The sequence below is a fragment of the Trachinotus anak genome, unplaced genomic scaffold, assembly GCF_046630095.1.
Source record: "Trachinotus anak isolate AG129_WGS33_773 ecotype Australia unplaced genomic scaffold, CSIRO_AGI_Tana_v1 ptg000005l, whole genome shotgun sequence".
NCBI classification, from domain to species: domain Eukaryota; kingdom Metazoa; phylum Chordata; class Actinopteri; order Carangiformes; family Carangidae; genus Trachinotus; species Trachinotus anak.
This window is the reverse complement of record NW_027273856.1, coordinates 23,527,882-23,552,397: the sequence shown is the minus strand read 5'-3', so window position 1 is coordinate 23,552,397 and position 24,516 is coordinate 23,527,882. Positions and strand designations below refer to the sequence as shown.

Sequence of the window (24,516 nt, the reverse complement as noted above, 5' to 3'; positions counted from 1 at the left end):
ATTGCTAATTGGCTATTGAACACAATTTTGAAATGCCTAATTAGCTACTGATAAGGTGTTCCACACTTCCCTAATGGCTTAATATTGCATTGGTAATGGTTGCACCGTTTGATATTGAGAATCTATTGAAAGTGGCTCATGAAGGTCAGATACACTGATATTTTAACCACGGCAGCGTATGGAGGGCAATAACCTGCAGGTGGATGTTTTCCACTGCGGTTGCCGGCGTGAATGTGCAGGTTATTTAGCACATAGCTGTGAACCATGTGAGGTCTAGTTTCTGCCATATGGTATAAGGTGCGGTACAGATAAATGGCTACATTTATTTATAACAGCATTTTAGGACTCACTAGCAGCAGTTTTCAACTTTAACAAACATTTAATTCATCTGTATTTCTGCTCCATCACCCAGGCAGAAAAACATGAAGTACAGATGAAATACAGAGGAGGCTGCTGATATTACTGCGCATGGAAACATGGGGCCAATAATGAAAGTAGACTCCTATGCAAACCCTATATTTATTTATAGACATGGTATATACAAAGGCCTAGATGTCTGAATCACATCTAAAATCTAACCAAAGCTAAATTTAGCCATAACAACAGCTCATAAATCATCTGAACAACTAATGGAAAGAAGTCTGCAGCGCTGCACTCAGACTGAGTTAGGGCAGAGTATAATATTACCAATTAATCCCTAGGAAGCAGCAATCACATCCTATTTTAAGATGAGCTGTATTCTTAGATACTTCAGTGTAATTACACTTTTGATTAGGAACGTTCTAGTTTAAAGACCAGGTGAAATGGCTTATTAAACTAGTTCTGCAAAGTACTGCAGGAGACAGTTTGGTCTCGTAGCTTCCTCCCTATCATGAATAAACGTACCTGTCTTTGGTGTGATAACTGCAATATTTAGATTTTACAACTGCCTTTTAGTTATTAATAGCTTCATACAAACATGCTCGTTATCGATGAACTGTGGGGGAAAAACTGCAATTTGTGATCAGCCCCGCTCATAAATTTCCACTGATCTTTATCCTGGTTAAATCACATAACAGCTTCAGCACTTATTAAGCTTACTCAAGAGCCAGCTCTTGAATAGAAGAACTTCTAGCAAGACATGAGTTTATCTCCCCAGAAAATCCATGCCCAGTTATCCCTTACATCAAATCGCAATCCAAGTTGTATCAAGTGATTTTCCCTGTGGTCTCACACCTACAGTTTGAGTCAGGAGACAGGATTTATTTTACAGTATGAAAACCAGAACTCTTGAACTTCATATTATAATATGCCCAGGGATATTACTTTTCACTTTTAAAGAGAGATAAAATAATATCAAAGGTCTGAAGAAGTTGCACGAATGCACTAGAATGGGCAGTGGTTGGGGACATTTTCTAAAAATATTGTTATTGTTATTTTTGTCATAAATTTCATCAAACAAATGCCTTGAAAAATGCAACCATTTAAAATGTGTTTCTGTGGCATCTACCAAGTGTCACATAAAAATATGTTTTGAGTAATGTGGCGGAGGCGGTGTTTTGTGATCCGAATACACTATAGGATTATAGAGGATTTGTCACTTTTTGTGCTTTGTATGCATTTTTACCTCAAAATGATGGAAGTGAGTTTACTATCATTTTAACTGTCGCACATTTTTACAAAATTAATTTGTAGCACTAGGAAATGACTTCCTGCGTTATGCTTTTTATGGTGCGACTTGGCAAACACTTTGTGCGTGAAGTGCAGTTTTCTGCTGTGAGTCTTGGCCGGCACTTAGCGCACAAAATGAACCTTTGTGAAACTTGACGAGCAGTTTGATGTGCATTCGGTGCACAGTGGAGGTGATTTATGCGTTTCAGTGAGAGAAACTCCATTACATTAGCTGCAACTTAGTAATGGGACGGTTAAAACAAGGTTTATTTTACACTTTAGGTTATACAATTGTCAGGAAATGTACAAGCTGTAAATTAAACAGTGGATGATAAAAGATAGTGTCCTGCTCTACAAGCAGGTAAAATAGAAGGAAACATTAACAGCTTCACAGTACAGCAATCGTGTTTATTTGTACATTTTTGGCATCTAACTTAGAACTCACATCAAATGCTATTCTACAGGGAAATGACCTGCATGCAACTTCATTTAGTAAATGAATGAAATATGTACAGCCATGTTTGTTATGTATGAAATATGAAAAAATACAACGCTATCCAGAAAATGTTGTTTTAATGTGAATAATAGGGGGGAAATAAAGCGGTTGTAGTTCTTACAAATGAATTTCTGATGCATGTGTTCGACTTCTCTCCTTATTAAAAATCTGCCCGGAGCAGTGATGCAATAATATACACATGGGATCAGGAAGTATATTAACACTATTTGCAATGGAAAAATGCTGATTGTATATCGAGCTGAGTTGTGAGTAACGGGTGAAAGTGGGCTCTTGTTGCACATGCCAATATCAAAAATACACTGCGCGTTTAAAGCCATGAAGACAGGCCTCCCAGAGATGATTCAATTGTATTGTGTGTTTTGTATTGCAATAACATACCAAGCACCTGGCAAAGACATCAATGTTAACTGCACCATGGGTTAACATTAATCCATGTACTGTAAGTTTCTGCTAGCTACTGTACGGTGTGTGTCTGTGTGTGGGGTTGTGTGCGTTTGTATAGGGTTCGCTGGATTGGTTTCACCCGAGTGTGTATCTGTAGTTCAGTGTTGTGTTTTCCTACAAATACTGTGTGCATGCATGTGTGTCTTTTGTAAGACAGTCTTGGCCAACCTTATTCACTAATGATGACTCACAGAAACTTTGTATTTTCTCTTTTCTTTCACTCATCAGTGAGAAAGGTTGAAAATGCATTGATGGTAGAAGAGAGAGGAATTCAATCTGGCGTCCTTCGTCTCAGACTTCAATGATGTTGATAGACGGCACAGAGGGATGAAACTGCAACAGACAAGAAATATAAAAATCATTCCTCTATGACAAAGAAATTCTTTGATCATAGAAGACAGGTGTGCTGCATCTAGTCGAGGAGACTGATATTAACCCAAGTAGTCGTATTTAAAAGATAAAAAGAGAAAACACAAATAAAAAAGGTGTATTTATTGTAGCATTTATTGTATGTTGTTCTTATGTTGGTTAATGCTATAAGTAACGAATTCTCCAGTTCAAATTCAAACTAAGAATCATTTTTCCCATTTTTTTCAATGACAAACTATTTGCACATTATTTTTGTTTGTATATGAAATTAAATTTGAAACAAAAACTGCTGGTTTATTCAAATACATTTCAGAAGTATATCAAATTTTGATTTCAATTGACAGACTTTTCAAGCATTTATTTCTTCTATTCTATTCTATTTTCTCACTGTACAGTGCATCAGTTCCTCAGCCCTTTTAGCTTTTAGCTTTTCATTAAATTCTTAATAAGAATTGACAAAAACGTGGCCCTGATCTGCCTCCATGCTTCAGCCGCTGGTGAGTGCATGGTCGTTCTGTCAGTTATAAACACCTACAGTACTGACTGAGGGAGAGTTTCTGAAGTCCTCATCTGACAGAAACCTTACATCACCATCTGACCACCTAACGAGGACTGGAACAAGAGATAAGCCAACACAGTGAGAAATCTCACAACGACTGCCACTCAGCTAATTTCAAGGAGACAACTCGATATGTTTCTACGTTAAATCTGAGACAGAGGTCAACACTCAAAATGCAGTCGACCTTGATTATCGATCGGTCATGCATGTATCTGTCTGCCGCTCCCTGGTACTTTTTAAAACATCTCACCCACTCAAAGCTCCTTTTAGGGATTTTACTCGATGTTACATTTTTTATAGCCGTGATTTGGTTGAAATAACCGGAACTGTTCTAACTACAACCTAAAACCAAACTCTGTACTCTCATAGACAAATGCAGCAGCTACTGTATGTCCCGCTGTGTTTTCTGTGACAAATGTGATCCATTTGCTAATGAAATAAATGCCTATTATTATTCTGTAATGAATCATGGGAAGGGTTGCTTGCTGTTAATCTGTTTCATAAGAGAATGTGTAGAGGAGTAAAGCACTGGAGAGAAGGCGTTGGACAATATTGGGCATTGAGCATCACTGGGCAATATTTGTGTTATTGATCGTCTCACAGATCCACCTGTATTCTACAGAGCTACAGTAATCAAGTTAATATCCAGCATAACCAGGTTTTCAGTTATGAAGTGCCAAAGAGGTGGACACTTCATGGCAGCATGAGTGGGCTGAGCACATGGATTAGATTATATTGATGTTATTATTCAGTGGAGGAAATAGATTCTGCTGCAAAACCATGTTAAAAACAGCAACCGTAGAACGGAGAGAAAGACATCACCAGTACTTCACTGTACACATCCCTCACCACATGCGACACATGAAACACATCTACAGGCAGTAATTGATATAGATGGTCGAACTGCTGTCTGTATCGAGAGACTCTGCTCTGTGTCAGGGATGATGAGACTTGTGTGCGTGCTTTCGATTCTTAACGTGAAAGTCAATCAGACAAAATGTCCTGAACTGATTGTCACGTGGGCCTGCGTCCAGAGGTGTCACTCTCACTGACCTTGCTCCTCAGCAGTCCTCCGCTGTGATGCTCCGGCGTGCTCCTCTCAGACGACGGCTTGGCCTTCTCCTTATTGTTGCTGGAGTCGTTGTCCTTGATGATGTCATACTGCCGGCAGAACAGGGCAATAACAGCTGCCAGGAGGTGAGAGATGGGCACATGTGCAACACACACACACACACACACACACACATAAAAAGGAGGATAGGAATTCAGTCATGAGGCGACAACTGTCACTCACAGACATGTCACCATTTCTTCGAGCTGAGCACGTTGAAAGGCCATGTGGATAATGGAATTCTGCTCCCAAGGGAGCGCGATGGCAGAGAGCCCTTATCTGAAAGTTTGGAAGACAGTAATTCTCTGTGGAGTTTGCTTTGTTGCATTTTGCAGTCTGCCAGATGCAGCTCAGCCTCCAGTTTGGATGCGTACCACATGCTCACAATTAACTTCCTTGCTTCACTGAGGTTATGAATTTGTATGAGAGCGCTATCATTAAATATTCAGAAACTGATCTACAGTTCTGCTAATGAGAGCTCGGGAGCTGTGAGAAATACTCAGAAGCATGGGCGTGATTCATTTAATTTACAAATGATTATTAATGCATCACGTAAGCACTCTGCAATATTGCAGCTACACGCCATTTTCAGTGTAGCTGAGGGATGTTGATGGCAGCCAGGTCCACATTCACACCGGTTTGTATCGCCGTAAAATTACAGCAGCATTTGTGTAATTTTACAAGTGATTTGTCTGCATTTTAACAGTTTATTGTGATGCCGTTTTAATATGCAAACAAATTAAACTGACATTTTCCTCAGGCTGTTAGCAAAAACTGCAAAGCTCTGCAAACATATTGGTGTCTTTTAGGGTCTTTACTAAATTTGAAGCACTTTTTTAACCGACAACCTCTTATGACACAAAAATGTCGCTTAATATAGCAGATGAGATTGCATCACGTTAAAGCTATTCAATTCATTTTTCCAGACCGAGACTAAGCAACGGAAAGTAACAGAGATAAAGGATAAAAGCTAAAAGATGAAAAGATTCTAAAATTGAATCAAAACATGGGAAGAACAAGTAAACAATTAAATACAGAAATAAAGCAACTATATCTTGCAGGTTATGAAAGCCTGTTAAAATGCGGGAAATAAGCTAAAGCTGAATCTAAACTTGAGTGACTGCAAATGAGCAGTCGGTTATGAAAACACCACATGAGGTGTTTTCGTACCTTCACTCCCACTCGTCACTGCCTCTGCATTACTGTGGTTTCTCTCATTAGTATTATTTAATATCTCACTCTGGGGCTCGGGGGTGGGAAATCCTGCTCCTGGCTGCCTGTCAGTTATGCCACCTCTCATTGTGCCTCAACACTTCATTAATCAGCACACTTCCTCAGAGGAGGAGAAGCTCATTCTCAGATACAGAGCTTAGACACAGAGGGTGCTCAGAACAGCGTGATGTTGGTTTGACATTGCTGTTGTGAAACAGCCTTAAAGGGACGAGATGTTCAGAGTTGTCAGATTCATTTCTGAGCGTGTATTATTCTGCTTTTTGGACTTCAACTTCCACTTAACAAGGATCCTGTTGTTCTTGTTCCAGATGAGTATCCATTGGTTAACGGCTTATTGATTGGTGTGTCAATCTATTGATGTCGCTACAACATAATGTACGTTGTGAAACCTGTGTCAGGTGTGCGCTATTAGACTTCATCATTAAGCCTGACAATAATTGTTACCACGTTGCAGTTCCAGTGGACAAGTCCAGTTTTCTTTTTGCTTATTAAGCAGGATTTTAATGTAATTTCACTATTGACAACAGCCTCTCAATAATGTCTGATGCTTGGCTTTGGATTTATAGATATTAGATATTGGTTTCACAATCTGTCAACTAATAACCATTAAAAAAATCAAAGACGTGTTGCTGACAACTCATGGTTGTTGTACATACAGTTGTACCAGTATTGCAGATCAAATATTAACTAGGTGCCCAAGCTGAGTACTGATGACATTTTGACCAAAAATTAAACAATAAATTAATATTTGTAATATTAAAAACACTACGAGTGAATGAAATCTAGTCACATAGAGGCTTTACTGTACTTAAAGCCCTTAAAAACTTTCAAATCCCAAGTATTTCTCTAGAAGCCCACTTGAAACCAGTGAGAAAAGCCAGGACAAAAATACAAACACACAAATCAGTGTTGAAATAATGAACTGTTCTAAACTGTTCCAAAAATACTAAGTTCATGTTGGACCTTTATTGCTCACACTAAGAAGATAATTGAAAAAAAAATATTTTTCAGGTCCTTTAAAGTGCTCTTTAAATGATAAACAATTACCAAATTGATACTTGTATTTAATGAAGTGATGAGTCTAAAAACTTACCAGCCCACATGACCAAGACCACCACAATTATGATCATCTCTCCTGTTTGTAGATGCCGTGACTTGTCCAGGCCTTGCACAGTTGGGTCATCTAGGAGAGAGGACATATAGGGCAGTTGCAGTAAATTCAAACTTCTGACCAAAAAATACTCAATACAAAGAACTGAATAATTTGTCATCTCCCCTTTATTTATATGGAATGGACAAATATGAGATACACTGAATATTTTAATGCAGTTCAATAAAACAACATCACAACATTTTAACCCTCACAAAGGTCAGAAATGCTGTTTCCAGACCTATTTTATTGGATCTTCAGATGAATTCAACTCAACTCAAATTCTGTCAGTAAAAACTGGCAAAAATTGACAGTTTTTATATCTTATGACTGTTACGCCATTTAACAAAAACTGTAATAGTCAGTTGTAGGCATGGCCACATATCATTCTTGTAGCATTAATCCTCCTCTAAGTGGATTGACTATGAGCCTATTTCCACTCTCCAAACTGTCTCTTAACCCACAAGGATGGAAGTCTTCCAGCGCACCACTCTTCCCAATTGCCTCATTTAGTGAATCAAGTTGTCAAGAAACGGGCCCCGAACGCCAGACTGTCAGCTCTCTTCACATGATAGCAATTACAGAGTGGGGTCAGTTGTATTGCCACGTTTTTTAGTCTTGGTAGTAGTGTGGATGGGCATGTGAGTGGAGACAGAGAATGGGTAGATGTACATGAAGTAGGTAGTCAAATCACAGAGTGGCGCTTGAAGCTAAGACTTCTGTGACCTGGTGGGCGCTACATGTAATCTCAACTTGGAGCTTAGCAAAAAAGATAAGAGGAGAAAACTATGTTGACATCATACATATTTATATGTATTAAAGGAAAAATTTATTATTTCATAACTGTAGTCATTCTGACTATGGGTCAAGCTAACTTTGCCTCTGCTTGCAAACATACTTCAGTTTTACATAAACCATTTTACTCGTCAAATGTTCGTCTTTAAATCTCACTGAAAAAATCTGCAAAAATCAAAAATAAACTTAAATAGAATGAAACAGATAAAACAACAATGCAGCTACAATATGGTACAAGATGAATAAATATTCCCAAATAACTCCTTTAACCTACATGTCTCTCATGTCTCTGTTGTATCACAATAAAAAAAACAGTCCTTTGAGAACCTAATCTGAGATTCACCTACATAATCTCCTGTACCTTTCTATTGCAGGGTGAGCTCTACAGAGTCGATATCACACTGCCCATTACTCTTAAATGTCAGATCAGGACTCAGGTCAGTGCTAAGCATGGCCGCGTGTTGTTCTCCAGTTTATTACTCCTACATCTCCTCGATCTATCTGAACCTAACCAGCTTAGTAACAACATATGAAAAAATATAATTAAACAAATGAGTGAACTTCATTTTGATCTTCTCAGCAAGTCAAAAACTACTATAAATTTCCTTCTTTGTAGAAGAGTGGATTTTAATCCTGATATTTCTGAAAACAGAGTTCGGATGATGACAGCACATCAGAGGCTGTTTCAGTAATGGTTGTAATCTGTAAGGCTTCTGGATTCTTCACGTTTTGCCAAATGAATCTTGTTCTTGTTTACAGTTTTCTAGTCCACCTAATGATCTCACTTAACTTGAGAAAGTGCTTTGGTACATAAATATTGTGTAAAATGCTGATACACAGTGTGTATATGCGCATATTTGATGCAGTAGGTTTCATACCACAGAGCGAGTGAATTTCCAGATGACCTGAATAACATGTCTTGCTGCTGTTTCATTCATATTTCATGTCGGCACCACACTCAGATATGCTGTGTGATTCTTTGCCACAGTGGGTCCAATACACCAAAGAGTTTGTGGTGAGACAATTAGTCGACCTTCCTTTACTTACCCTAAATCCCTTGATGTTGTTTGTGGCTGTGAACTGTGTCAGGAAGCCATGTAACAACACACCAGGGCATCGCTGTACTGGTCTCACAAAGATGCATCAGCTGATTAATTCTTGCTTTATGTTTCCTTGAGACAATTCATTACACTGTAAAATATTTTGAACTGGTTCAACTCAAACACATAAGTTCTCCTGCCGCCTTAAACATGTCAGTTAACTAAACTATATTTGAATAATTACTTCAAAGAAAATGTAAAATCAGCTGAGCTGAGTTCACTGATCTTGAGGAAATTAATTCAATAGATTTAAGATATTTGCTTGTGGAATCCGTCACACTGACAAATGTTGCAGTCAAATTTATTTTAATTGTCAGTTCTTCATTTTACCCAAGCTGGCTGCTCCTCTGGATTTTGTTAAATTAGCTATTTGTACGTTTTCTTTGCTGCCGGTTTCCTGCCAGGAACGGGTGGTGGTAATTTTTTCCTGACAAGAGCTTCAGCAATTGTTGTCTTTATAATACAAGCCATTATAATACGCGGAGCAGCACTATGTCCTTAAGGCAGACTGGAGGCTTCAGTGGGTTGCGATTGCAAAGTGGCAAGAAGGCCTGGGGCTAGCTAGTTAGCCTGCTAGCTTCAGTAGAAGAAAAGTCGTGATAGAGACAAGAGTTAACAATGGCGTTGCTGCTGACCACTGGAGACTGCTCTTGATGAGTAAAGGTATGACGTTTGATGCTGAACTTGCAACATTTATTTTAGACTGGTAAGTAATCAGTTGCTAATGCTCATGTAGCAATAGCGCCTTTAAAGTGTTGGCTGGTAGGGACTTCATTTAACACTAACCTTCAACAAACCAGCAAGTTCTCACAATTTAATTCTCTTATCACGTAATATTTGGCAGTTTTGCGCAAAAACTTACTTGAATGATGAATAAAATAATTGCAGATACATTTTTTGTTTGTCTACTAATCAATCAGCCAATCATTTCAGTTCTAATATCACCATTGGCCCACTATTGGCAAATGACTGTGCTGCAAACTTTAATGTATATACTAACTACATACGGAGGTAAAATTATGCATCTCTTAACCTTAAAGGAATGCTTAGCAGGGAGATAACAGTCTACAGCATACCCTTGTCTCAGTGCTGCTAATGGGAGCCTACTGTAGGTGTAGCTTCTGACTCAGCAAAGACAGCTTGGCATCTCTTTGAAGTATCACACAGTAATTGTGTCCAAGGGGACCACCTACCTGGTGAGGTTTGACTGCTCAAGGCATCAATCTTTTGAAAATGTTCTTATTTTGCTCCCCTGCGTGTAGCAGTTTGACAGCTTGGTGGCAGCAGGTAACATTTTCATGGGGGTCATGTGTTTTGTTGGGGAATAATTTATATAACGTATGTTGATATTTTTTGACTGTGGCATTACTGTTTGCGCTGACAAAGGCATCGTGTTCATTCGCCATCTTCATCCCCCTTTATCATAAATCCTTAAAATCCCTGTATTTCAAGAAGTCCCTTCATCAGGCTGGACGTTTAACTCTGTGAAATATTTTTTTTTTTACTTTGTAAATGTGCAAACATACTGTAGAAATTGTAGAAATTGCTTGAATATCAATAAACTTTGCCAACATACAGCAAGTTTTTCAGTCTGAAAGCCAGAGCCACAGCACAACATACCTCACTCTTGAAGGGCAGGCGAAGCACATACATAAATTCTCTGATTAAAAGCTTTCCATTGAACTAATGGAAATGAAACAGACTTTTGATAGACCTATTGATCCTGGAAAAAAAATCCACTGTAGCCTATTTAAATTCAAATTCTCCAGCAACACATGTTGCATATCTTGCCAGGAAATGCTTTATATGAAGTAGATGGATTCAGAATCTGGCCAGGCTAAGTATACATTAAGAGGCATATGCACTAATATGTAATCACATTATCAAAGAGGTCTAGCTCAAGGAAAAAAATATTATTGATCCATGTGTATCATATCTCTGACTCTTAGGAATGTCTGGTGTATACCAAATCAATTTAGTTTAGTTTAGTTTCAATAGGAGGCCCTTGGCCGTGACAAAGGATTTCTGAAATGGCTCTGTGATGTTGTTGCCAGTTAGATCAAAAAGTCTTTTTAGGGAAAAATGGCAGCCAGCAGCAAGAGCCAGAGAAAAAAATGTCATATTAAATTAATGCACATTAAGGTTAATGAAAGATATATATATATGCTGTTATTCATAGGAGAAAACATTGTAAACATCCTCTTCAAGTGGGCAAAAGCTAAAAGACAGAAGTTTCATTAAAAAAAGAACACACAAATTTATTTTCAGACGTCGTGGGAAATGAATACTGTGGCCAAAAAAGGAGTATGAATGAGAAAATCCTAGTTTCTCATGTTGATGACTTTAGAGCCCACTGGATTATTATGTCTGTTATCTTTTTAACCTAACATTTTCTTGCTCCCTCGGGGTAATAATTTGTCCCTTCTTTTAATGGGCTCCTTTATACTGTAATATTGAGAAGACTCAAGCCTGGACCAGGTAAACTATATAAGCTAATTATAGGCCATTATCACTGCATCATCACAACCAGACGACCTAATTCTGTTCTTAAAATGTGGGTGAACGCTTGGTGAAAATTAGTCACTTTGCATCTCCGCATTGTGTGTGTCACTCTGTCGTGTTTGAACAGTGCTCAGTCCACAATACATTTACAGACAATATCAGAGTGAAAATGTGCCATGACACAGAGCCAAACATGAGAAGAGACGCTGAACAATAAACTTGAGAGGAGTTACAAAAAGAAATTTGATGTGATTGGATTTTGAAAATGGGGCATGAGGAGACAGCAGCGCTGGCATTAGATTTATGGGACGCTGACACTGATTGCTTCTCTACTTACAAAGACAAACTCGCACAAATGAAGCTCTTCCACTCAATGGGCTGTTTGTCTGACCCACTTGGCTGACTCAAGGGGGCCACAAATCCTGATTAATGTTGCGTAGTGAATCTTTTCGTGAAATATTTGTAAGGCCCCTGCCATAGGTCTTTTCAGGTTCAGCACTTTGCTCCGATATTGATGGTTAGTTCACTTACCTTCAAAAATAAGCAGAGAAAATAATTTCCTGAGTATTTATCGTAAAGCAACAGGAGAGGAGCGTAATGCCAGTGCCTGTGTTAGCTTAATGAACAGTGCACAGGCTCTTGCATTGAACTTGAGTTTGAATTAGTTTCTTTCACTTTGGCTGATCTCGCCAGCTTAAATAATGGTACCCAACCTGAGTCAGCTTAAGAGAAACATTTATGATTCACTTGCATCAGCACTTCCTGTATTCAGACCATAAAATAACTGTGGAAAAATTGTTTGATTCTAGACCAATGTCAAACCCCGGCTGCCATTATTTTAAGACTTAATGTATTTGGCTCATCCCATAGTCGAGGCTGAACTAATGCAGAGAAGATTAGCAGTTTGGTTTCTTTTGAAATGTACACTCTTCCCAACTGCTTATAATAGAAAGCAAAAAGCTTTTTCTCTCTCTTTCCTCATCTGTGCTGTAAGAAACTCAGAGCTATACTAAACCTATTCTCTGTTGGTCACGGTCCTCATATTTCCTTCAGCCCATGAGCTGAGTCCAGACACTGAGTCTGAAGTGTTTTAGAGTGTGTGTCAGAATCCTGATTAGGCACCCGAAGTGATATAGAGTTGCATAAATTCAGAGAGGAGCTTCCCTGCAGCCATGCTCGAAGAGTCTGTCAATAATGAATTGGTGTCTGGGAGAAAATAAACCTGCCAGAAGCACATAGAAACCCCCAACCCCCGAGAGACGCTGTGAGAGGAGGCCTCAGGTTACTTGCGCTTATGTCGGCACTAGCCTCTACTGTACCTCATTTTCGATGTCAGGGTGCTTAAAAGCATTCAACAGCCAGAGGAGGCTTCAGTGCAACAGCAGGAAAAGCATCTGTAATGGGTTGATGCTGTCTGTGCCTTGGGAAAAGGCCTGAGGCAGACCATGTAGAATTAAAAGCAAAGCATTATGTTATGATGTTATGTAAGAGCACTGTAAAAAAAAAAACAAACTGGTGCGACAAAACATGTTGTGACCTCAACAATGCTGCACTTTGGCAAACTTTACAGCACCTTGTTGATTTGAGGAGAGATTCTCAATCTATACAATATCTGGCAGTTAAAATGCATTTTGTTTTGTTGTTATTGTAATATAACCTTTTTCTTTTTTTTTTTTTTTTTAGCTCTATTGACAAATCTGTATCAGACAGACATCGCTTAGCGTGGAAGGTCCTTGCAAGTTTGACCACACTGGCCATTTTCAGCTAATGAAGGGATATGTAACCCAGTGCAGACCTATATGTTTGCTGCTTTTAATTGTTTTAGCCATGTTAGCAGTGTTGATCTGCCAGTTGGTTTGGTCCAGACTGTATTACCTCATATTGGTACCAAGATGATGAATCTGAATGATCTTGGTGATATCCTTATTTTTAATCTAGCACCAGCAGCAGTACTTTTGACTTTATGACCAACTACCTGCAAAACCTAGTTGGCTGTGATGTTCTTAATGGATTTGATTATACTAAAACGAGAATGACTTTTCCTTCAATTCAAAGGTTTGATAGCATTTTAGGAAACACAAGCACCTACCTGTTGATGTCCCCGACACACCGACATACGACATATTTTTTCTCAAATGAACTTTGCCAAAGGTTTGTCTCAGAGCAGCGTACCTTGGTTGGAGCTGTTGGAGGGGAAGCGGTCTGATTTCTTGAGGGTGCGAAAATGGACCTTCTTGCTGGCCTGGCTTTCCCCGTAGAGGCCAATTGACTGGACCTGGATGATGTAGTCTGTCTCCTCCTCCAGGTCCCAAAGAACGCAAGAGCGGCTGGTGGTGTTGACTTCCCGAATGAATCGCTGCATGTGTCCATCCTGCCTCTGGGCATTGGAAGAGGGGTAGAGAACAACAGAATGGACTGATATATTGAGTAGATAAAATAATCGATACAGTGGCCGATGAGGTGATCAAGGTGACCACACACAAATGTGTCCGTAAGGATGATGCTCTCTGTTGTAAAAAGTCTTGTTGCTTCACTTTATGAATTTCTTTACAGGGCAATATTGTATCAATGATGTATCAGCCCCCAACCTCATAAAAAAGACTCAGAACAATCATGTACCTGTATATGGGGCATGACGATGTGAGGCGGAGGTGACCAACCAGAAAATATTCAATGTGCTGTAGAGTGACATGCTGAGTACTTTATTATATTAACAGTTGGCACTTTATTTTTCGCCATATGGAGTCTTGACTGGAAATGGAAAAGCTGTGGAGTCAATATTCTGATTAATTTGGACTCCAAGTACCTCGAGACACAAGCTCTCAAAGTTTGTCTTTGACCTTTCAGTGTGTTATTGGAGCAGTCAAGATCCAGAGCCTCTTACTGTGCTCTCAAGCCCATCTGCACTTGAAGTGGCTTTGGGACAGATGTTTTTTTTATGTGTTTTTTATGACCCTGCTTGACAGAGAGATCTAATAAAAAAAAAAATTCTTCACTGTAAACAATGAATAATGTAATAAGAAGCCAAGCTCTTTGCAATTACAGAACGTGTTCAAATTCAGCTGTGTAACATGATGAACAGCCCTAAGGAGAAATGTTTGGGTGTTGTATACAGTCCATCACTTGCACTGAGTCAATAGCAAAGTTGCATGCATAATGTTTTGAGTTGCATAAAGCATAAACTCAATTACAGCAGCATATGGCATTCCATCATTCAGTGTTAGCATTCACTGGGTTTCCTATTTTAAGCCTTTGAAATCTTTTCATCTTGGAGAAAATGCAGTTTGGCAGCCTCACATACTTATATGCATTCATGCTGTGTCCTTGTTTTCTCTTGACAAATCGACCGTGCCAACTTTTATTCTAACTCCAGGCTTGAAAGCAAGATTTAGTTAGCCTTTTTCCATGCTGATCAAAGCTTTAAGGGGTTCCTGAGCACATGCATCCAAATGAAAACAACCATGTCTTTATTCATCCAGCATCTTGTGCATATGTGCTACTACTTACTCAGTATGCTAGACAAAGCAAACTGAATAACTGAGAAGTATTTTCTGAGCACACATTTTTGTATATATAGAGAAAGTTCAGTCAGAGATAGAATTATTGTTTCATTGTCAAAAATATATTTTTTCAGTTTCCCGTACACCTTTTATCTCAATGTATTCCTTCATATCCCGAATGTGACACAGTAGAAAACTGATTCCAGGTACACTTCTTCTTTGTACCCACTGTCTGTGTGTCGTGCCAACATAATTTCAACAGGACATGATGAAGGCTCAGTGCCAAACCACAAATGTCTTTGGCTAAAAATAAAGCTGGTGCCATTTTCTTTTTTTTTTTACAGCTGACTTTTCCATGGTCTCTCTGATTGACATCAAAAGTTTAGGACTTACCTGTTGTGAGATAGAGAAACCAATTATTATGTCTCCTTCTGGAACCTCCCAGGATACAGTTGCCGAGTCGGCACGCAGGTGCATGACAGACACATTGACAGGAGCTGGTGGCCGATCTGGAGGAGAGGAAACAGAAACAGAGAGGTCTGTTAATCCACTCGCTAGATATCGAATTATCTACGCCATCTGCGCCCACACTGCACCTGGAAAGACGTTGGCACTCACTCACCACAGGTGTTCGAACCAAGAGGGGAACAGCTGATCCTAACTGTTCATACTGTCAAAGTACATTTGGTAGGGTTTGTGGATATATTAGTGAATGGAATTACACTGAAAACATCCGTATCCACCCTCAGCTGTGTCATCATGGTGTGGTGTTAGGGCTTATATTGTAAAAAAGGCTGAGAGATTATGAGCAGCAGCGCTACGATAGACTGCTGTGACATCATAGCCACCAAGTGTTGTGGGATTTTTTTCCTGTCGGACGATGCAAGCCTCACGAGGTGATCCAGACTCAAAGTGTAATTTTTTTAAGGCCAGTTGTTTTCTGTAGTTTTGTAGCATTAGCAAAAAGTGGAAGTGGGATTTGTTTGGAGAAGAGCTGCAACTAACTAATTATTTTCAGGAGGGATTAATCTGTCAAGTAATTTTCTCAATCCTTCATTGATTATTTATTCTATTAAAAAAAATCTAAAAAGATGCCTGTGATTTTCCAAGTGCCCAACATGACATCTTTAATTTGCATATTTTTTTCTGAACAGACCAAAACCCAAACATATTTAATACATTGTCACATCACACAAAGGAAAGCAGCAAGTTTTAGCAATTAAGAAGCTGGGACCAGTTAATGTTGGACATTGTGATTAAAAAAAGTTTTTTGTTTTTCTCCTAACATTCCTATGCTTTACACTTAAACACTCCTGGCCTAAACAGGGAGAACACACTAAACTTGCATTTCATCATGACCTCACAGAATTACTAAAAATCACAGATATGTATCCCTATTTCACAGTTTTCTTTCCTAACCACTTCCTCTGTCACCCCGACAGACCTGCCTTTTTAAAGTAACCACTGTGTCCATTTCATGTCCACCTCCCCCGGACGGGTTACACCTCTTCGCCCTGTTATTTTGCAGCCATCTATCACGATTTGGTTGCTGGTGGAGGCGCTGATTGCAAAGTGGGGACAAAAGCCTTGGAAGCAAAAGGCAGAAGAAACAGAGGGTGACAGATCTAATAGAGGGGCCTGTGCGGCTTTACACTCTCCAAGCAATCGCTCGGGTCAGATGGATAGGTGAGATGGGATTGGCCGGGCAGATTGGGACCTGGAGGCCCTCCACAGGGCTTTTGTTGTTAATGTAGGTCTAATGGACTTTGTGTGTTGTCACGGAAGGTAACTGGTGCAGCGTGGAGAGGGTCAAGTGAGTGGAAATATGCTGCGCTGTCAGGAATGTGAAATATCATTGACAAAAGCAGACAATACATAACAGAAAAGTGTAAAGAAGAAACAAATGGAGATACGCTTTGCTTAATGAGTTGTAACCTCAGCTGCTCTTTAAATACTAGGAAGTAAGATTTTTAGTTACAGCTTTCTGCAGCACCTTACCTCAAAGCCAATATTAATTGATGGCTGTACGGTCAATTTGTATTTCAAACGCTTTTATTAACTCATGAGGCCTGAATGTAATAACCCATAATACAGTTGTCTTGAGATGACAGCCAAAGGCATGTGCTGCACAAGGGCAATATTTCATCTCAAAAGTGCACTTGAGAGAGAAAGATGAAAGACAAAATGATGAAATTGGGAGCCATTTCAAATGATTTGCTGTTTCCGAGCTCAGTCCCTCTCACATCCCTCTCCTCTTATCTCACCGTGTCTCCCCTTTTATCTCTCTCTCTCTCTCTCTCTTGCTCTCTCTTTCTCTCTCTCTCTCTCTCTCTCTCTCTCTCTCTCTCTCTCTCTCACCCGCTCTTTTGCTTCTTGCACTTCTGTCTGTTTTTATCTCAGAGACAATCAATGATGGCCTCTGTGTTCAGTGCAAAAGGTGACATTGAGGCAGATCTCAGGACCCTCGGGTCAGACGCAGCCTATCAGTCTCTCTGTCCCGAGCCCTTGTGGCACTATGAGCCACAGGTCAAACACAGGCATGGCGCTCGGTTCCTCTGGCCCATGACACGCTCAGAGATTGGTTAGTGGAGGGGGAGCGAATGAGCTCGAACACAAGGCGTGAGAGGAAATGAATGTTCCAACTGTAGAGAGAGCGGGGAGAGAATGGAGCTTGGCTATTGGTAACACTTGTATCAAGAGGTTAAAAGGTGACGTCTGTCTCATTTTGTCCATTTAATGAGAAGCTCCTTTATGGAAGCAGGTGCTGTAATGTGTTAGGATAGATGTACAATAGGTTAAGAAGGAGGGCGAGTCACATATAGTATAAAGTGTCCTTGATCTTTGGAGAGCTTCGGGGGAGTGAGTCATACATATATTTGCAATAATGGTTCCTGCGTCCTTGTGCCGTGGCAGTATCTAAATGACTGCTAATTTTGTGTCACGGACATTTGATGACCATGCTAATGATCCTGTAAGCTATAATCGAATGTATCATCAGGAGACCATCCCTCACAATTCATATAAATACCTACCAAATCCTCGCTCAGATGCTGTACATGCTTTTGACATTGTAGAATTTTTTTTTTTTTTACATTTTTTTTTATTAGATCTCAGCTATATATTTCTAAAAGCTGCACCAAAGCTGATTCAACCACATCAACCCCAAAATCACTTTACTTGTTTTGTAAGGATGAATCTGATTCTGTAGTTAACAAGCAAACACTATCAAGCCTCAATCGCCATCAGCGTTTGTCCTGCAGTGCGCACTCAACACGGTCCTGTGCAACATTTATCTAAGACAGGTCACATTCATTTCTCTTGAAGCCCGTTGTCCTTTAGGTAATGGGGGTTATAGACAGCCACGCACGGGCCAAAAAGCAGCCACTAACCATGATGTATTGTCTGCGAGTCATTTACTGGTGATGGAGCAAGTGATGGTTCAGTCGAAGCAGGCTATGAATCATCACTAATGTATAAGTGCCCTCTTCCTACAGTATGTGATGTTTCCATCACAGTCAGTTGAGAAGGGCAACTATATTTTCACCTATCTTGGTGAAGTAACCTTATAAGGTAGAGAATCAGATGAGATGATGCCAACTAAACTAAAACTGATGTTGTTTTTATTTATTTTTTTAATTTTAGAAGCTTGTGATAAATAAGAAAGAACTGTCTCCAAAGTGTAATCACCGTTGGCTCATGAGCTGACAACAGATGTCAGCTGTAGCTCAGTGATTTCCTAATGCAAATATTTTTATTGATGTGAAGTCCAATTGTCCAATCCTCTTCCCATTGTTCCCCTCTAGCTTGTTTGATGTGCCCTTCTGCAGTAATAAGTGTCATTGTGGACACTTCAATATTTGCTATTGGCCACATGTCCTGAGTAAGCCCCACTCCACAGAATGCATTATGTAAGATCTGAAATCAAACAGCAATAGGTCACAGGGTTTGAGGAGTGTGTCAGTGCAAACAAATGGTATGACCCTCTTGGGATGTGGGTGCACTGCCAGGATGAATCATAGCATATAGCTAAAGCTCAGCACATTAGCCACTCCCCATCAAAGCAGAGTGCACACAGAGAGATAGTGAAAGTGCTGCTGGGATCTCTGAATGGCTGACAAGCCACGTGGAAACGAGCCCAGTTTGAATTTGTTATCGTGAGGTACAGTTGTAGCATCTTGTATTTTGACCTCTATATTTGCTTGTGTTGCAAAATTGTGCAACGCTTCCTGATTTACACATAGTTCATTATTTGGTTCACAGCATTACATTAGAGATTGTTGGAAATGGTTTTTTATGGCCAGGCTATAAAAGTTTTGATTTGCCTGGGCAGCTTTTGATCACAGACCACCATGGTAAACCATGGCTTTCTGAGTAAACAGAAGCAGGAAAATGAGACGTTACATCACCTGTCAGATTTACCAGGAACATACTTTGACAGGTGATGCGTCATCTCCATTTTACTGTTTCCAGGAGCCACCTCTGTATTTAATCTGATTCTGCCCGAAGAAACGCGTTAAGGTGGAAATTTGTAGTCAGTGAAAAGTGTAATATAGCTGTCTTTCTGTGTTTGCTTCTCGCACCTTATTGAATGATCACACCCATGAGAAAATAAAATTGTCACCTTCAATTTACATCACTGTCATAGAAGGAATAGAGAGGGTGAAAGCACAGCCAGTGGCCTATTCTAATTGGTCGCTAGCAGAAATCCTTTGTAGATTAACGTGGGATTGATGTATTTCATATATAGTGGTGTGTTGACATTTTATACAGCCAATTAATCCATTTCTGCTCAATGGTCCCTTTTGGATGGTTGGTCGAAACAACATATAACAACATGTTTTTTTTTTAAAGCTTGGAGGCTCATTTACAGTCTGTACACTCTACACAAAGACAGAAGCTGCTACCGCTTGATTTTACAAACATCAAATCTGACATGAATGAGAGCTCCACTGATTATTTAGTGGACATAAACGCTCCAAATGATTGATCAGTTCACTAAGGACATAATACATCTCCCAAAGGTGCATAATTTACATCGCCTCAAACACACTTAGAAGGCAGCACGCTGCGGTTTACCAAGGTGATGGTCTCTACACTCCTGTGTTTTCTGTCATATTTCAGTCTCAGTTACCTCCAAGCTGGTGACAGGTTGAAGGGCTGCGTGTCATGTAATCCTTTTCTAATATTTCTAAAGCCTCGTGAAATAACGTGTTCACTGACATCTTCTTCTCATTAAGGGTACTAACTTGTAACGGGTGTCGTGAATTTTGATGTGTTGCCCAGTCAGTCTTCAAACAGCTTCATCTGTATGTGTTTCAGTCTCCGTGGAGGGAAGTCTAAATGTTCTCCTCTGCACAGCGGGAGGTTGTCACGCCGCTGCTCGCAGGTGTTGCAGATCACCTGCTTGTGGTGCTCTTAAGCAGGTTCATGCTGCTTGTTATGACTGTCTGCCCCCATATTACCTTTGAAGACCATTTTGCGATCCTGCTTTTCTGTCACATTTCAGAGCATGCCGTGTTTCCTATACTTCATACTCTAATACATTGGCATCTATCTAATGCAGCTACAGCAGTATGAAGTATCTGTGTTGAATATAAGATGGAAAGATTTGTCCTGCCAGGTGTGGCCAAGTCCTCTCTCCTGTAGATTTCAGAGCCTCTTTCCAGAAATGGCACTTACTGCCTCCTGCTTTAGGTACACTCTGTCTTCTTCACAGACCCAGAGGCTGCGAGGCAGCAGAGGAGCCAGATGGGACCAGGTGCCAGTCTAAGGTTAATGTAATCACTGGCCAAACCCTGAGGCTTTTCAGCTGCAAGCTAACATTACTTCATCATCCCAAAACTGTAAAGCCTAGCATGCGGTGACACGCAGGAGCAGATTTGTTTACCATCAGGAAAGAGTTTGTGGCATTAAATTTATTGGCTGCAGTGGGTTTTGCCAACAAGCATGATCTAGTGTCTGACACTAAAAACACAGCTATAAAACCTAGGCCTGAATGAACCCACTGTATTTTATTTCTGTGTATTTGGAAAAATGTCTGCCATGTGACAGCAGGTAAAATTATGAAAACAGGAGCAGACATTGGCTCCAACACTGAACGTCTATTTGCCAAGAATGTGTCACCAGAATTATGAACAGCAGATTGCCAATTTGACGAATGATATGAGCCTGGCCATCCAAATAAATCCAATAACTTCTCATTTGCATTTGTTTAGTGTCGGCCTCATGTGGGATTCATTTTCTCGCATGCTTGTTTTCAGACCATGGAAATGTAAATATGGTTACTCACATTCTAGTATTTCTTGTCAGATTGGAGCTAGAAAATGAGAAAACTCAAACATCTTGTCTGGATTTGCCCCATTTGTCTTAGTCTTGGTTTAGTCTGGGATTTTTCTCAATGACATTCAAACACTGGAAGCTCAGTGCTCAATTTAATACATGAACATCTGCACCAAATGCCATTTATGCAGGTTTTTTCATTACAAATATGAATTTCAGCAATCCTAAATTAAAGATCATGCTGTGTAGTTTCTTGTGTAACCATGACTCATGCTGAAAAGCGTGCTTAATGGATGAGTGAGAACAAATTTCAGTAGGTGAAATCAAACAAAAATTGACTTTATTATATGCTAGCTTTCACCATCAGTAGCCCACATAATTCTGGGCCACTTTTAAATCATTTAACAAAATTTCACTGGTGGTGTTACCTAAGAGAGACTTCAGAGAAATTCTCCCACATCCTGCTTCATTCTAGTTGACATTTTTATGGACAAACCTCACCATGACCCAAAGAGACTTACACTTAATTTAGACCTTCCTCTGAATGACATGTCACTGTGAATCCCATAGTCTCCTCGCAGACATAGGGAGCGACTGTAATGAATTCCTCATTTATTTTCATTTACTTTGAAGCTCATTGCACCAGCCACATTTACATGTATATTTATGAGTGCCATGTTTATTATTTTAATACTAGCTTTTCCTGCTCTTGACAACAACCCCAATGCAGAACTCCACTGAGAACACAGATGCTCCTTGTGTCTCGCATGTCAGTGCAGAACATGACAAAAGCTCTGAATCTTTCTCTCAGGCAGACAGTGCACGACACCCACAGAAACAGTAAAGTGCCAATCTGAATATCTCAAGGCGCTATCACATGTAGGACTCAGTTCCCTTGAGAGAAAGGGTGAGGAAGTGATAGAGGTAGACAGTTAGATAAAGAGACAGAGATACTGTAGATGCACAAATACAGAGGCAGTAAGAGAAGATTTCTGTGACAGGAATAGGAAAGATTCAGCAGTAAGTCTGAAGTCAAGCTTGCACAAAAGTAATAATATTGGGAGTATATACACTGTTGTAAATGAGACTGTACAGGTTAAGCATGGGTGATCATTTTTACATGTTGGCTCTGCAACTGGTGTTTCTGTGGCACACTCATTTAGAGAAGTGAATGACTCTGTATATGTTTGTCTTGCATGTAGAGCTTTTTCAAAAGGAGGTTGCTCAGTATCACCACGATTTAAGAATGAGATGCTCTTTCTTTAGTTAAAAAACATTGAGAGAAAAGTGCCTTCCGAGTGAGCAGTCGCAATGGGAAAAGGCTGAATATGGCTGTGTTGCAGATTCTGTCTGTATAGGAAATTATTGCCTGGTTTTATTGCTATAAACCTGCTAAGATGTTTTTGATTATTTGCATAACTAGGGCAAACTGCCAAGGTTATTCATAGGGTTATTACATTCAAATATTGAATACAAATTATGTTTTAAAATTGACTAGGTGACTTGTTTTTGTAAATGATTAAAATAAAGTAAAGGAAAGTCTGAATAATGATGATTTAATTCTGGTTAAACAGGTGTTACTGCGTATTATGATCAAAATATACTTATATTGTGAATAAGTAGAGCTGAGCATTAAAAACTATTTTATGTCATGTTTCATGTGTATGAATGACAGGTAGAATCGGATGCATCCCCAGGTGCAGATTAAAATAACTAACAAACACAATGACTTATTCATGTTTTGTTATACTTTGAGTGGCCTATGGTTAATGGCGCATTTTACAAGGTACAATGAGGAATCTGACTTATACTCACTTGCTCCTACCAAGAACATGTCGCTGCCAAAAAGCAACAGGACCACGGAGTTGACTAAAACAAGCAGGCGAGCCATGTCTCGGAGGATATTGTTGCTCTTCTTGGTTTAAAAACGCTGGTCTCCTATTGTTGAAGGGCAGCTAAACGACTGTAGTTCATTTTTATAACATGTTGGAAATCCCTTGGATGGATGAATGAACGGTCACTGGCTGGATCGGGGCCCGAGCTGGTCAGTTCAATAAACAGATGACCGGTGAAAGTGTGTAACAAATGATGTCTTCACAAACATTTTGTCGAGCCCAGACGGATTTTTTTTCATTTAAGGTTTAAATCCACAAGTCCTTCACCCATGTCCTCACGCAGACCGAGAGATGTCCGACCACATCTGGTAGACTCCCATCGTCCCCGTGGATCGTGGACCGTCGGTGAGCTCAGGTATGAGCAGGTTCGGTGGGAAAAAGATGACGCTCACCAGGTCGTCTGTCCCCTCACAGACTGAGGGGACGCCGCCGGGCGGCCATTCAGCACCATGGACAGCGCCTTAACTTTCTCCGCCCGCCCGCTGTCGCGCCCCGGGGCTCGCTGCTTTACGGCTCAGCCCTGAATGTGCTCGGTGTTCGCCCTGCAGTCCTCCCCCGGTCCCGGTGGTCTGTAGGACCCTCAGGTTTCTGCTCAAGTGCAGGCGCAGCATGGCACGATTAATCATCCAAGTGTCATCAGAGGAGAGCAGCTACGCCGCCTACCTGGGCTGCAGCCACCACTCACATCTTCAACTGCTTTAATATTTCAGTAGGTAAAAAAAAAAAAAAAAAGAAAGCCAGGAGCCAATATTTACCGCAATAGGGTGAAGAGTGTTGTTGTTACGAGGTTGTTGGGCATGTGTAGGAAGCAACAGGGAGTGAATTCATGTTGTGCTGGATGACTGAGGGATTTGGGAATGACTGTTAAACATTGTTGTACAGTTCTGTGGCCCCACTTCATTCACTTAACTGGCGATGACAAATACTGTGTAATAAACATACACTGCAGCAGCGCCCTAAGACACACTCCGTGTTATCAGGAGGATGAATCATGTTGATAAGCTGAGTGCATTGCCTCACTGGGACGAGCCTTTCACGTCAGATTGCTTGTCTATAGGGAATCTGCCGGCACATGCAGCCGACTGCAGTCTTTATTCTGACACAGTGAAGAAGTCATCAAAATGTGTGTGTGTGTGTGTTCTGCTTATGAATCAGAACATTACTGGATATGGAGTACAGATCTAACAAATATGATTTAATTACTAGAATAAAAAGTAGTGTGTTGCTTTGTGTGTGCTTGGTCATAGTTGTGTCAACTAAATGAACTACTCAAAACCTTTTAGTGGTCAGTAAAAGATTGTTTTCCCCTCTCTGAGGTGTTGCCATGGTTTCTCTGTTCTCACCAGTCCTCTGTGAGCACAAAAAATAAGCTAAATAACCCAGATATTAGATATTGGAGTTACCATGACAGC

General features: G+C 40.1%; 2 protein-coding genes across 2 annotated transcripts in view; one reads left to right on the top strand and one right to left on the bottom strand.

Annotated features, from left to right (window-relative positions):
• Positions 1–24,516, top strand: part of LOC139622045 (low density lipoprotein receptor adapter protein 1) — a 74,763-nt gene that overhangs the window by 44,800 nt on the left and 5,447 nt on the right. The window lies entirely within an intron of this gene.
• On the bottom strand, positions 1,894–23,739 carry fndc4a (fibronectin type III domain containing 4a). The gene is made up of 6 exons (XM_071479110.1): positions 23,025–23,739; positions 15,324–15,439; positions 13,603–13,807; positions 6,977–7,066; positions 4,593–4,726; positions 1,894–2,944 (listed from the first exon to the last, which is right to left on the bottom strand). Exons 1-6 carry the CDS (start codon positions 23,098–23,100, stop codon positions 2,903–2,905), a joined length of 663 nt encoding a protein of 220 aa, XP_071335211.1. The 5' UTR covers positions 23,101–23,739; the 3' UTR covers positions 1,894–2,902.

Bases quoted from the DNA above. Each gene is read 5' to 3' on its own strand.
- fndc4a (XM_071479110.1), bottom strand. From the start codon at position 23,100: ATGGCTCGCCTGCTTGTTTTAGTCAACTCCGTGGTCCTGTTGCTTTTT. The intron at 7,067-13,602 runs GTACGCTGCTCT...CCTCTCTCCTAG, and splicing joins CTCCAACAGCTCCAACCAAG to ATGACCCAACTGTGCAAGGC. The intron at 2,945-4,592 runs GTCAGTGAGAGT...TGTCTGTTGCAG, and splicing joins GAGGACTGCTGAGGAGCAAG to TTTCATCCCTCTGTGCCGTC.